At 39.8% G+C, this 15,659-nt stretch overlaps 1 protein-coding gene across 3 annotated transcripts in view; it reads right to left on the bottom strand.

The window, feature by feature from the left end:
• TASOR2 (transcription activation suppressor family member 2) overlaps positions 1-13,736 on the bottom strand; it is a 65,824-nt gene extending 52,088 nt beyond the window's left edge. Inside the window, exons 1-2 of one of the 3 annotated variants that reach the window (XM_067700363.1) lie at positions 13,165-13,736; positions 4,686-4,862 (exon numbers count right to left, since the gene is read on the bottom strand). In XM_067700363.1, coding sequence (XP_067556464.1) covers positions 4,686-4,708 — 23 coding nt within the window. In that variant the 5' untranslated portion in view covers positions 4,709-4,862; positions 13,165-13,736. Of the gene's footprint in view, positions 1-2,113; positions 2,134-4,685; positions 4,863-13,164 lie in introns of those variants that run through there. The other 2 variants (XM_067700381.1, XM_067700371.1) reach the window with 2 other exon arrangements.
• Between the last annotated feature and the right edge of the window lie 1,923 nt (positions 13,737-15,659).

The raw sequence follows: 15,659 nt of genomic DNA, 5'->3' as shown, positions 1-15,659 counted from the left end.
ATACTAAGAAAGGAAACTATAGATCTATCTCATGAATATTGATACTAAAATCCTAAAATATATGTATTGGCAAAGAGAATCCATCAGGACACTAATATAATAACAGAAGTCAATTAAGGTACATTTTAGGAATGTATGAATTGGTTCAATAAATAGGAAATCCATAAATTTAACTAACCACATTAACAGGTCAAAGTTATCATGAGGGGCTGCTGGAACATGGGATGAGGTAGGAGAGCCACATGTCAGACTGTCCAAAGGAAGTTACTATATACTTCTTTCCAAACAGATGACTTAGATAAGTTTTTGTTGCTGCACAGTATTTTTTCATTTATGTAGTATTATTTTGGCCATACTTAATCTACAAAACAAATTGATGCTCCCAAATAAAAGAAAGCTGTTCATTTAATGTAACACAGAAAAAATCCTACCATAAGTTGTTTAGGGGAAAGAAAAGCTGATAACAAAGGAGAAGTATGTATATATATATATACACAAAGTCTTAAGAACATATACTATGATTTAAACAATGGTCATCATCTGTATAATGCTTATCAATATCTGATGTTTTTCTTGTTTATTTGATTATGCTCCCACCACTAGATTATTAGCTTCATGAATACAGGAATTTATCCTTTCCCATGCTGTACCCCAGTGCCCAGAACAGTGCCTGGTACACAGTAAGGTTTCAATACACATTCATGTATTGAATGAATCAATCCATATTCCAAATCACTTCACTTCTCTACTTAAACCCTTAGCGGCTTCTCGTTGCCCCCCAGAATACAACACACACTCCCTGCCATGGCCCTGTGAAATCTGACCCCTGCTTGCTTCCTCCACCTCACCTGATCCTCCCTCCTCTGGCTTACTACTACGGTCCAGCTACCCTGGTCTTTCCATTCAAGCTCTTTGCTCTTTTCAGGCCTTTGCACTTGCTGTTATTTCTGACTGAAACGCTCGCTCTCCTGTTTTGCCCTTGGCTTATCTCCCTCTCTTCTTTTAGTGAAATCTCAAGTTATTCCCTCAGATAAACCTCCTCTGATCACCCCACCTAAAGTAGGTATTTTCTTTAAATCACTCATTACAACATACAGCTATTTTGTCAATTTACTTTTGGGTGTGTGTGTGTCCATCTTTCCCAGCAGAATGTAAGGTCCATAGAGGCAAATACTCTTTGTCTTGCTCACAAAGCCCTTCAGTACCCAGCAGAGCTCCTAGTACCACAGTACTCAACGCTCTACCAAGTTATCTTTGGGTAGGTCAAGTACAGGTAATTCCTGTTTCATTCTTTTTACAGCTTTATGTATTATCTGAAATTTTACGTAAGCATAAATATAATCTGGGGAAGTAAAGCTATTTTCATTTTGGAAAAAAAGATCTTCCATGGCCCTACGTAGTAGCAAGTTAGTTTTTAAAATGAACACAAAGTAAATGAATGGAAATAACATTTCCCATAAGCCAAAACAGTAAGAGACCCATAAGATAAAGCTTCTCTATTAAAAAATACTACAGAATGAGAAATGTATGATTTTTATAACAATTTTTAAGTTCTTAAAAATTTTTAAACTTTAAATTTTTAAAATTTCTTAAATTAAAAAAAGTCTACCACGTACAAAAGTTTAAATGTTTTCTAATGTCAAGATAATCACCCACAGAAAGAATAAAAACCAAGATACCCTTGCTATTATTTGAAGTGCAAAAGTCCATTTGGAATCACTGCTTTACAATTCAAAAGACTTCCTAAAATACTGTACACACACAGAAGTCTACACACACAGAAGAGTTGTAAAGAGTGATGCCATCTCTCTGGCAGTTCGGCAAGGGTTTCTCCACTCCACCCTCGCAGAATCCCATGAGTCAGGAGGCAAAGGCGCTCCGTAAACCCTTAAGTACATAAAACCGTTTGTTCACCACCTACCTCGGCGGCCCCACCAAAGCTTCACTCCCTAAAGCCCCCTGAAGGTGGGACACCCAGTCCGTCCCTTCTCCCAGTCTCCTCGTCACCCAGTTCTCTGGCAGGCAGCTCAGCGGCCAGGTGGGAGGCCCCAGACGCAGGTGTCTCCAGGAGTCCCTGGCTGGGTGGGGGTTAGAGCCGGTCCCTCCTCCTCACCTCATGGTGTGTGGCGGAGGGGGCTGTCCCTCTGCCCAGCTGGCCCCTCCGGCCCCCTCCCGCCAGCGAAAGCCAGTGTGGCGGGGGCGGCGCGGGTTGTGCCTTTAAAAGTCAACGAGGGCGGGTGGCGAACCGCGAGCCGCGCACACGCGCACAGCCAGGTAGCCTGGCTGTGCGCCGGGTCGGGGAGCCGCAGTCTGGTCCGAGGGCTGGACAAGCAGAGTGTCCTCAGTTCCCTGTTTCTGACGTCTCCCAGTACTCCTAGGTGGACAGTTTTATTGTTATTTTACAACGATCGCTCCAAGCTTCAATTCCCTCGAAGGTCTTGCCTGCAGGTTATTCAGTAACCATTCTGGATTGCAAATCCTAGACCTAAACCGAAATCCACGTCTTTTCACCACAGTGACCCCAAGTTATTCTAACTCACCGCTGCTATAAAGCTTTCCCATTATTGTCTAGTAAATTCGCTGATTATAGTTTCATGGGGCTTTGCTGTGTAATTTACAAAAATAAAAGGTCTACTGAATATGGTTTTGGATACTCCATATATGCCCAGGAGATGCTGATACCAGCACCCAGGGTTGGGATGGGGTGCTTGTCCCTCCCACTAAGCCACACAGCCTTAACAAAACTCATGAAAAATAAAGTTGGAGTGTGTGTGTGCGTATGTGCGTGTGTGCGTGTGTGTGTGTGTGTGTGTGTGTGTGTGTGTGTGTGTGGTGTTTGGCCTGATCTAAGGACGTCTTTCCTTTTGGCTTATGTTTTAACCAAGTAATCTAAGACATCCATACGCATTTCCTGGACCGTATCTGCACTTGCTAGCGGAAAACTAATCAGGAGCTCCTAGAGAATCATTGCCGCTATGGTATTGTACAAATAGAAAACATACAGGAAAACCTTAACTCACAAAGGAAATTACTTAAATTCATCAAGAATCACGTAGATTAATTACTATTTAAAATAGCAAAATCACTTTGCATATTTAACATATGCAATGGGAGAGCAACTGCCTTCTTTTTAAAAACTTTAAAAAATTATTTCCATTGCTGGGGGAAAATTGGCTGCGGGTGGTAGTGGTGTGATGAATTGGGAGATTGGGATTGACATGTATACACTAATATGTATAAAATGGATAACTAATAAGAACCTGCTGTATAAAAATATAAAGAAAATTCAAAAGTAAAAAAAAAATTATTTCCATTGCTAAAAATCCCTTTGTACTATGATTTTTTCATTTAACTGTGGCTTACTTTTAGACTTAATATTCAATTTTTGAAGATTTTTAACATTTTCAAAATCCATTTCTACTATAAAAAAGATTTCTATATATCAGACAGATGCTTATAATCTTATATCATATTTTGTTTTCTTTCTTGCTATGCTGTGTAAAAAGTCAACAGATTCTTTGGAGAACATACTTTCCATATTCAACATTATGCACTTTTTATTAGAATCACTTCGAAGTTTATATGGTGCCATTTTCAGACATCTGTATAAAGGAACCGGCCTTTGTTCTGGCTCATCAAACCACGTTTACTAATTTGTGCTTCAGCATCAAACTATCAGCCTGCAATGAAATGGCTGCATTAAACACATTACTGTATTTATACACTACAAAGATACTGTTAAGTAGTTTTGTCCTTCTTACAAGAAAATCCTAAGACTAAATTTCTCTCAGGGTCAATTACATTTTAAGACCTGCTTTAGATTATTTTGATTATCACATATAACAAAAGGGAAAGTGACATCTAATCCATACCATAACAATGATTTTTTTTTAATCACCACCACCCCTAGATATATCCCATCACAAATGCCCTGGGCAGAGAATAGGCCTATTTACTAAAGGTGGCTCATAGAGAAGTGGAGGATAACCACAGGGTGAAGCAGGTGCTTCAACTGGTCAAAACAGGCCTCAGGAGTTGGGGTCTTGAATATTTAATGAGGGAGCAGGTGTACCCAAAAGTTCTAAACAGGGTCTATTTCACCGTACCAAGGAGGGCAGAGTCTTTAACATAGAATATTACCAAGGGATTTAGTTATCCAATTAAGTGTTACTAAATTCTTAAGAAAAAACAGAAAGTATGCCCCAGACACTTCTTAGAAAATTCATAAATAAAAAGAGGCCAAATTTAAAAACAAAAGGCCAATTGAGTTAAACAATAAAAACCAAAAGCTAGTTCTTTTTTTTAAAAAAAAGATTTTTTTTAATGTGGACCATTTCTTTAAAAAAAACTTTACGGAATTTGTTACAATATTGCTTCTGTTTTATGGTTTTTGTCCCCCCACCCCCGCCAGCCATGAGGCATGTGGGATCTTAGCTCCCCCACCAGGGATTGAACCCACACCCCCTGCATTGGAAGGTGAAGCCCTAACCACTGGACCACCAGGGAAGTCCCCAAACTGGTTCTTTTGGAATAAGTAACCTTTAGCAAATATAATCAATAAAGAGAAAAAATTAAATATCAACAAAAGAAGGCTAACCACAAATACAGGGAAAAATTTCGAAAATAATAAATTATCACACACTATACCAATAACTTTGAAAATTATAAAAATATAATTTACTAACATTGGTCTAAGTGGAAGAAACATCTGAATAAACCAATTATGATGAAAAAACTGAAAGAGTAGTCGCAGTCCTACTCCTCTCAAAAGACCAGTTCCAGAGTTTTATTGTCAAGGTTCACTTTTCACTTATCAGATTATCAAAAATCCATGAGTTTGGCAATGCAGTCTGTTGGGGAAACTGTGGGAAACAAAGGAAAAGAAAAGCAAAAGACCAGGAGAAAATATTTACTATGAAGGTTATAAAAGATTTATTTATACATTAAGACAAACAGATCAATAGAACATAAAAATGGAAATTCACAGTTTAGGAGTTATGAGTAAGTCAATAAACACATTTCAAAACACCTCCAATTTACAGACTTAAAAAAGCCAAATAAACCCAAGCAAGATAAATATAGATACAGTGAAACAGCAGAAAGCTAAAAACAAAGGGAAAAATATTAAAGCAGCCAGAGACAAGGAACTGAAAGACTGACAGGTGACTTTTCAATAGCAATAACGGAAACCAAAAGACAGAGGAATGAGATCTTCAAATTGCTACAAGAAAATAACTGCCAACCTAAACTGCTATATTTAGCAAAAACATCTTCCTTAAGTGATGGTGAAACAAAGACATTTTCAGGTAAACACAAACTAAGAAAGTTCATCTATTCTAAAGGATAGACTTTAAGCAGAAGGAAAATGGCCCTAGGTGGATGGTCTAAAAGATAAAACAATCAATGAATAATAGAGAAAGTAGCAAAAATGTGGGAAATATAAAAAAGGACTGACTGCAAGACACAATAACAATTCTAAACAGGTCTCCTTCTGTCTTATAAGAATATTAAAAAAAAATTAAACTACATAATAATAACATGTTAAGTCATGAGGGGCTGAATAAAATTAAACTACTAAGGTTCTTGTATTATCTAAGAGGAAGGTAAAGATATTGGTTATTTTATTTTTATTATTAAAAAAAATTTTTTTTTTGCGGTACACGGGCCTCTCACCACCGCGGCCTCTACTGTTGCCCTCTACGCGCAGGCCCAGCGGCCATGGCCCACGGGCCCAGCCGCTCTGCGGCACGTGGGATCCTCCCGGACCGGCGCACGAACCCGCGTCCCCTGCATCAGCAGGCGGACCCCCAACCCCTGCGCCACCAGGGAAGCCCTACTGGTTATTTTTAGATTTTGAAAAGTCAAGGATGCATGATATTTCTAGGATAACTATAAAAAGAGAAAAAAGTATAAAACTTCTGAAATAATATATGGGGAAAATGAAATGATATAAGATATTAAATAGCTATTTTTAAAAAAATAACAAAAAAGGAGAAAAAAGAAATATAAAACAGCCAGGACAAATAGAAAGCAAAAATAAGAGCAACTGCAGCAAATGTAAATAGGCTATATATCCCAGCTAAAAATGTTTGAAAATTGCATTAAAATTCCAACTGATGCTCTTTAAAATGAGCATATCTAAAGCATACACATGCATACAAATCTATAGCTATCTCAAAAATAGTTTAATAAATGAAAAAACAAAAAATAAACACAAAAAGAAATATATGATAAGACTTCCCTGGTAGCTCAGTGCTTAGGAATCTACCTGCCAATGCAGGGGATACAGGTTCAAGCCTTGGTCTGGGAAGATCCCACATGCTGCGGAGCAACTAAGCCCATGTGCCACAACTACTGAGTCTGCAAGCCAAACTACTGAGCCCACATGCCACAACTACTGAAGCCTGAGAGCCTAGAGCCTGTGCTCCGCAACAAGAGAAGCCACCGCAATGAGAAGCCTGCACACCACAACGAAGAGTAGTCCCATCTCACCGCAACTAGAAACAGCCCGCACACAGCAATAAAGACCCAACGCAGCTGAGTATAAAATATAAACAAATAAATTAATAAAAAAAGAATTAAAAAATAAAAACAAATACATGATAGAGATAATCACAAAGCTAAAAAAGGATTCACTGAAAAGACTAATAAGATAGATGATAAACTACAGGCAAGATGAATTAATAGAAAAGGAGGAGGGGAGTTGGGAACAGAAGTATGCAGTATCAGAAATGAAAAAAGGAGACATAATTACACATTCTTCACACATTAAAAATAGGAAGAGGGCACTTTTAACAACCCTGTACCAATAAATATTACAAATTTAGACAAAATGGACAGAGTCCTAGAAAAAATCTAATTTACCAAAACTGACATAATTTTCTTTAAGAATCTAAGTAATCCTGCTACTATTAAAAAAATTAAATCACTAGTCAAGAATCTGCCACCACCAAAACTTCAAACCCAAGTGGATTCAATGGTAATTTCTACCACAACTGGTTATCCATATGTGAATAAAGTTAAAATTACAGCTATACTCCAAACTACCCACAAATAACAATTCTAAATATACAGACATGAAATAAAAATGTTTAAAATTAAGAATTACTAGCACCACAAAGAGAAAAAGAATTTGCAACCTACTTAACTATCAAAAGATTAGTACCTAGAGTATGTAAAGAAGTCCCAAAGTTCAACAACCCAATAAAAAACAGAAAAATGGACAAAGGATATGAACAGTTAGTACAAAAAAAGAGGGGGGAAAGACCTTTAAGCATATATAAAGATGCTCAAACGGTCCAAGAAAATGTAAATTCAAATAAACTGATACCACTTTTCACTGATCACACTATCAAAACCTATAAATTTATAAGCATATTCCGTGAGGCGAGGTTTTAGGAAAAATAGTCACTTAGGTATACTGCAGGTAAGAGTGCAAAATCCAAGGAAAAGCAATTTGGCAATATTTACCAAAATTTCAAAAGCATTTACATATTGACCCAACCATCAGTTTTGGAAATTAACTGTATAGAAATCTCACATACAAAATGACAACTCTACAAAGTTACTCCATGCACCACTGTTTTGTTTTTTTTTAATAGCAAAAGATTAGAAAAATATCAAATACTCTATCTACTACAGATTAGGTAAAACTGGTACAGCCACAAAGTAGAAAACTGCTTTTCCTACTCTATAGAATGAGTATGCTTCGTCTATACTTATTTGTGAAGACTTCTAGAATATACTGAAAAGTGGAGGAAAATAAGGAGCATAATAGCAGAAATTAGAGTAAGAAGGAGGAATATAAAAAAATACACTGGGGGAATGAGCTGGACAGGTACAGGGAAGAAAGACTAAAACATGCCTTTACATGTTTTTAAGTTGTTTAAATAAATGATCCTAGTAACTTTTTTAGCAACAGGAAGAGTTCATCAACTAGTATATATAACATATTTCATTTTAATTCGTAGATATTAGTAAGAAAAAACAAGCAGCCTGTAGAAAACAGACCCTGAGTTTCTTTTAAGTAATCAGAGAAATGCAGTTTAAAACCACAGTAATATATCATTTCACTTCTACCAGACCAGCAAAGATTTTAAAAGTTGGACAATGCCATACGTAGAGAGAATGGAGAGCAAAGGGAGGTTTCATTCACAACTGATGGAGTATAAATCAGAATCACCATCTGGGAAAAGTTAGATATTATCTAATGAAATTGAACATGCAAATATCCTCCCAATGGATCTAGCATTTCCACTACAAATATGCCCGATCAACAGTACTGTGTATATGCACTTGGAGATAACTGAGAACATTTATGGCTCCGCTAATTATAATAGCCCAAATGTTGGAAATAACCAATATGTTCATAAAGAATAAAATGGATAAACGTATAATATATTCTTAGAGTAGATTATTATACTTCAACAAAAACGAATGAATCACAGGAGTGGTTCCCAAAGTGGTGATGATAATGTAAGTGAGTTTTTGGTATTATATATTGAAATGTGCCATCATTTGGGAAATCTACATAATTCAGTGAACTAGTATCTTCCTCATGACCAATGCATGGGTGAAAGATCCCTTTAAAGTGCAAGCTACCAGACAAACATGTCACAAAGAAAGAAAACTACAGGCCAATATCACTGATGAACATAGATGCAAAAATCCTCAACAAAATACTAGCAAACAGAATCCAACAGCACATTAAAAGGATCATACACCATGATCAACTGGGGTTTATCCCAGGAATGCAAGGATTCTTCAATATACAAAAAGCAATCAATGTGATACACCATATTAACAAATTGAAGGAGAAAAAGCATATGACCATCTCAATAGATGCAGAAAAAGCTTCTGAAAAAATTCAACACACATTTATGATAAAAACCCTCCAGAAAGTAGGCACAGAGAGAACTTACCTCAACATAATAACGGCCATATATGACAAACCCACAGACAGCATCGTTCTCAATGGGGAAAAACTGAAACCATTTCCTCTAAGATCAGTAACAAAACAAGGTTGCCCACTCTCACCACTATTATTCAACACAGTTTTGGAAGTTTTAGCCACAGCAATCAGAGAAGAAGAAGAAATAAAAGGAATCCAAACCAGAAAAGTAGAAGCAAAGCTGTCACTGTCTGCTGATGACATAATACTACAGAGAATCCTAAATACTTTACCAGAAAACTACTAGAGCTAATCAGTGAATTTGGTAATGTAGCAGGATACAAAATTTATGCACAGAAGTCTCTTGCATTCCTATAAACTAATGATAAAAAATCTGAAAGAGAAATTAAGGAAACACTCACATTTACCACTGCAACAAAAAGAATAAAATACCTAGGAATAAACCTACCTAAGGAGGCAAAAGACCTGTATGCAGAAAACTATAAGACACTGATGAAAGAAATTAAAGATGATACCAACAGATGGAGAGATATACCATGTTCTTGGATTGGGAGAATCAACATTGTGAAAGTGACTCTACTACCCAAAGCAATCTACAGATTCAATGCAATCCTTATCAAACTACCAATGGCATTCTTCACAGAACTAGAACAAAAAATTTCACAATTTGTATGGAAACACAAAAGACCCCGAAGAGCCAAAGCAATCTTGAGAAAGAAAAACGGAGCTCAAGGAATCAGGCTCCGTGACTTCAGACTATACTACAAAGCTACAGTAATCAAGACAGTATGGTACTGGCACAAAAACAGAAATATAGATCAATGGAACAGGACACAAAACCCAGAGATAAACCCACACACATATGGTCACCTTATTTTTGATAAAGGAGGCAAGAATATACAATGGAGAAAAGACAGCCTCTTCAATAAGTGGTGCTGGGAAAAACTGGACAGCTACATGTAAAAGAAGGAAATTAGAACACTCCCTAACACCATAAACAAAAATAAACTCAAAATGGATTAAAGACCTAAATGTAAGGTCATACACTATAAAACTCTTAGAGGAAAACATAGGCAGAACACTCTATGACATACATCACAGCAAGATCCTTTTTGACCCACCTCCTAGAGTAATGGAAATAAAAACAAAAATAAACAAATGGGACCTGATGAAACTTAAAAGCTTTTACACAGCAAAGGAAAACACAAACAAGATGAAAAGACAACCCTCAGAATGGGAGAAAATATTTGCAAATGAAGCAACTGACAAAGGATTAATCTCCAAAATTTATAAGCAGCTCAGTATCAAAAAAACAAACAACCCAATCCAAAAGTGGACAGAAGACCTAAACAGACATTTCTCCAAAGAAGATATACAGATTGCCAACAAACACATGTAAGGATGCTCAACATCATTAATCATTAGAGAAATACAAATCAAAACTACAGTAAGGTATCACCGCACACCAGTCAGAATGGCCATCATCAAAGAATCTACAAACAATAAATGCTGGAGAGGGTGTGGAGAAAAGGGAAGCCTCTTGCACTGTTGGTGGGAATGTAAATTGATACAGCCACTATGGAGAACAGTATGGAGGTTCCTTAAAAAGCTAAAAATAAAACTACCATACGACCCAGCAATCCCACTACTGGGCATATACCTGAGAAAACCATAATTCAAAAAGAGTCATGTACCACAATGTTCACTGCAGCTCTGTTTACAATAGCCAGGACATGGAAGTAACCTAAGTGTCCACTGACAGATGAATGGATAAAGAAGTGGCACATATATACAATGGAATATTACTCAGCCATAGAAGGAAACAAAATTGAGTTATTTGTAGTGAGGTGGATGGACATAGAGTCTGTCATACAGAGTGAAGTAAGTCAGAAAGAGAAAAACAAATACTGTACAATAACACATATATATGGAGTTTTTTTTAAAAAAAGTTCTGAAGAACCTAGGGGCAACACAGGAATAAAGATGCAGACGTAGAGAATGGACTTGAGAACACGGGGAGGGGGAAGGGTAAGCTGGGATGAAGTGAGAGAGTGGCATGGACTTATATATACTACCAAATGTAACATAGATAGCTAGTGGGAAGCAGCTGCATAGCACAGGGAGATCAGCTCGGTGCTTTGTGACCACCTAGAGGGGTGAGATAGGGAGTGTGGGAGGGAGATGCAAGAGGGAGGAGATATGGGGATATATGTATATGTATAGCTGGTTCACTCTGTTATAAAGAAGAAACTAACACACCATTATAAAGCAATTATACTCCAATAAAGATGTTAAAAAAATGCAAGCTAGACCAATAGGTTTTAATATCGCATAGTTTGAGAAGTTCATTGATTCCAAACTCTATATTTCAGCTAACCGTTAAGAAACTATTAGGTTTTGATGAGTATTAAAGAAAAAGATAACTATTTAAAAGAATATTAAAATATTCCTCCCTCTTCTAAACATACAGCTTAGTGAGGCCGGATTTTTTCATATACTTCAACTAAAACAGTATATTGCAACTAACTGAATGCAGAAGCAAACATGAGACTCCAGTCATTAAATATATTTGTGAAAACGTAAAACAAAAACACTCTTGCCACTAACTTATTTTGGGTGTTGGAACATAGTTATTTTTCATTAAAAATGTTGTTTAAGATGTAGTAGGTTTACTATTATTAGTAGTAGTATTTTTTAGAGGTATACAAATCTATAAGCAATACACCATATGCTTAATGGTATATGTAAATATACCAACATCTACGTTTAAAATTGGTTGGTTTTAATATCTAATATGATATAATCCACATAAGCAAAGGATCTTTGTGGTCCTCAATACTTCCTAGAACTGTGAAGGAGTCCTCAAGTTTCTGAATTGAGCTATAGGTACATGCTTCAACAGGGATGGATCTCAGAAACATAACGTTTAACGAAAGTAATTCACAGAGTACACAATATGATTCTACTTAAAGTTCAAAAACAGGTGAAAGTAAACAATATGTTGGTTAAGGATACATATATGGTTGATAAAACTGTAAAGAAAAGCAAAGGGATAATTAACACAAAATTCAGGATGACCATGGTGATGGGGGTAGAGAATCCTTTGTTTCTGGAGAAAGGCACACACCAAAGGCTTCTAAGGTACTTGTGATGGTCTATTAAGCAGAGTACACAGATACAGTTTTTTGTTTTTGTTTTATATTTTGTTTTTTGTTTTTGTTTTTATTCATAGCCTATAATATTAAATATATCCAAACCCCTTTCCCCTTCTAATGCTTTTTCAGGGGAACACCGTGGGCCCTTGGATCACCAACGTTACTGCAATAACACCGTATGCTTGCACTTAACGTCTGGAATATATTTTCAAAAACCTTACTGTTCTAATTTTACCTTACAGGGAGAATAAAGGGTAAAAGAGGTGTATTTAAATATATGGATTTCAAATAGACAAGTGGTGATTAAGAGAAACTTGAGGATTTTCAAAGGATCTTCCCCCCAATTTTGAGGTTAATGTGCCACGTTCTCCCACAAATGCTGCTTGGTGCCACCTTCAGACAAACTGCTGGGTTGAATGGACCAACCTACGATGACGCGCTACTTCGGTTTTCAGCTAAATGACCCTCCCTGGGGAAAGACCTCTTCTATGCCTACTTTAAAAAAGAAAAGGTCACACACGGCCAATGAAGTCTATGCAGAAGGAAAGCGGAGGTGCGGACTTCACCAAGAATCCTTAGAAAAGTACTTCACTGCCAGTCCCAACCCAAGGAGCAAAGAAAGCTTCAGCTGGCTACTTCTTACAACGTCCACGAGGATGCAGCGGTCCTCTCACAGGCAACTCAAAGGAAGTGCTGAACCACCCTACACTTTCCACCTCCGAAAGGGGAAACAGGAATTCTGACGGCTTACACACCTGGAAGACGCTGACTGACTAGAAACAGGTGAAGATCGGTGTGTTAGCAGCTGAAAGCGGCCACAGGTGGAGTCAGAGCCGAAGCAGCAAAGCAAAAGCGATTCTGAAAACCTTCGACCCCCGCCCCTCCCACCCAGAGCAGCGCTACCAGGCAAGAACGCGTGAGTCAACTCAGCATCCATGAGAAGCATGCAAAGTCGACTGGAACTCAATTTTTCATTAAAAAATAAAATGACAACAACGAACCCCGCACAGCCCGAGCGGCCACGCCGGGCACTCGGCCCCGGAGGACGGGCTCCTCTCGCCTGCCCTCTGGGTGGGCGTTCACGAGAGGCAGTCTCACCTGTCCTGTGCGCCGCCGCCGCCCCCGCGGACCGAAGATCAGCGTTCAGTTTCCTCCCCATGCTAAAATGCTGTCCGCGCCTCCACACGCGCTTCCTCCCCTCAGGCCCTCGAGGCCAAGCGTGACAGATCCCGTCGGACCCTGCCAACCAGCCGCGCCCGGGCCAACTCCCCGGGCCGGGGAGCCTTCGGGCCGCCCCTTGCAGGGACTCCCCTCCTCCCGGTTCCACAGGGCCCGCGTTCGCACAGGCTCGTCAGCAGCGCGCGGGACCCTCCACGTCGCAAACAGTCCTTCCTCTCCGCCCTTGTGCCAAGAACGCCGCCCGGGCGCCGCGGGGCGGCTCCGAGGCGCCGGCGGGAGTGACGCGGGACCGGAGTCCAGGCTCGGAGCCTGCAGACCTCGCCGCGCTCGTCAGCCAAACGCTGCTCCTGCCCCAGAGGGTCATAGGAAGGCACGAACGCTGAAACTCCCCACCACCTGAGCTAACAAGTCGACTTTCTCAGTGACTGACGCTGGAACCCGGAAGTAAAACCCCACGCCCACAGGAAGCGGAGATGGGGGGAGAGAAAGTGAAAACTGAACTGTGGCGTCCCTAGGAGGCAGGAGCCAATCGCTGGGGAGAAGCCGACGCGCAGGCGCGAGCTGCGGCCGTCGTCCACGCGGCGCTCACCTCTCTCCTCTACGCAGGCGCGAGCCCGCGGCGCGGTTTCTGGCGGGCGCGGTTGCCCGGCGGGCGGAGCGGGGCGTCTCGCGGGGCTGACGCGTTACCGGAAGCGGAAGGCGCGCAAGGGGAACCGCGGAGGCGCGGCCATGACGGCCTTGAATGTGTTTGCGGGCGTCTTTCGCCTCACCGTTGGGAGTATATACCTCCTTGAGTCTCCTGCTACAGCTGCCGCAGCGTTGCTTGTCTTGTCTTGCCCAAAAGCGACGTTTACGAAATCACGCCTTTGTAGTAATTTAATAAACGTTGATCCATGTAACATTTATTTATGTGGTGGGTTCCCTAGGAAAACACCACTAGAAGTTTCTATTCCATGCAGAGTTAAGGGAATAGCATTACTATAGCAATGCTGTTACCACAAATAGCATTACTTATACCAATCAGAGACACTAGGTGATGCACTTAACCGTGAGCCAGACACTGGGCCACACTATGGGAATAGAATAATTTACTCATTCAGTAGCATCTTTTATTGTTTACTGTGGCCAGGTGCTGAATTAGGCACTAAGATTACAGTCATGAATAAGCCAGATAAGGACCTGCACAGAGTGGAGCTTATTCTAGAGGTGGATGACAAACAGTAACAAGTAACACCACCACCGCCACCAGAACAGAACTTAATAATACTGCAGTGAAAACAAGCCAGAAATGCTGAGGATGGGGTTGGAGGCTGGAGGCTGGAGCAGAAGAGGCAGAGCTACAACGTCTCACTGAATAAGGGACATTTGAGGTCAAACCTCAGTGATAAAAACAGACCAAATTAGTTCTTGGAAGATGAGGAGGAAGAACTTTCCAAGCAGAAGACAAAGTAAGTACAAAAGTCCTAGACATGAAATTGTGTTCAAGAACTGAGGAAGGTTGGCTGTAGAAGCAGAGACTGAGGTACAGCCGATGTTTTCAAAGTACATAAAACCAGTATGTACAACTCCCTGGTTTATCACAAAGCAAATATTCATGAAACCACCACCCTGGTCAAGAAATAGAACATTGCCAAAAACCCAGAAGTTCCTTCTTGCGCCACCTATGGATCAATACCCACTCCCCTTACCTACCATCAAACCTAACAACGAATCTAACTTCCATGGTAATCTCTTCCTTTCCTTTCTTAGTAGGTTTGCTGCCTAAATATGCATCCCTAAACTTTATCATTTAGTTTTGCTTGTGGTTTGAACTTTATATAAACTGAATGGGTTTGTGCCTGGTTTCTTTGGAGTAACACTGTGAGACTCATGTTTTTGTGTACACAATTCTTTCATTTTCATTGCTATATATATAGGGGTGGGTGTAGTACATTTTCTTTATCTATTTTACTGTTGATAGACATTTGCATTATTTCCAGTTCTTGCCTATGATGAATAATACTGCGGAGCACAGGCTCCGGACGCGCAGGCTCAGCGGCCATGGCTTATGGGCCTAGCCGCTCCGCAGCATGTGGGATCTTCCCGGACCAGGGCACGAACCCATGTCCCCTGCATCGGCAGGTGGACTCTCAACCACTGCGCCACCAGGGAAGCCCTGAACTTTCTTATTCACATCTCTGTACACTTGGGCATCATTTATGTTGGGTGTATTACATGCTGGACGTGCTGGACATGATGATTTGGACTTTTTGCTTCAGCAAATATTTATTCCCTTCCCTCTTTTACTGTTGGTCAGGTTTGCTTTTCTACCCCATTGATATTGTCCTTGGTCATATGAATGCTTTTGGCTGATAGAATATTAGCAGACATGATATATGCAGGAGTCTTGTGTGCTTGCATAGTTTGATTTGGCT

Source organism: Pseudorca crassidens, chromosome 1 (assembly GCF_039906515.1).
Source record: "Pseudorca crassidens isolate mPseCra1 chromosome 1, mPseCra1.hap1, whole genome shotgun sequence".
In the NCBI taxonomy this organism is placed as follows: Eukaryota; Metazoa; Chordata; class Mammalia; order Artiodactyla; family Delphinidae; genus Pseudorca; species Pseudorca crassidens.
Note: the sequence above shows the minus strand (reverse complement) of the source record. Positions and strands in the feature narration are given on the sequence as shown.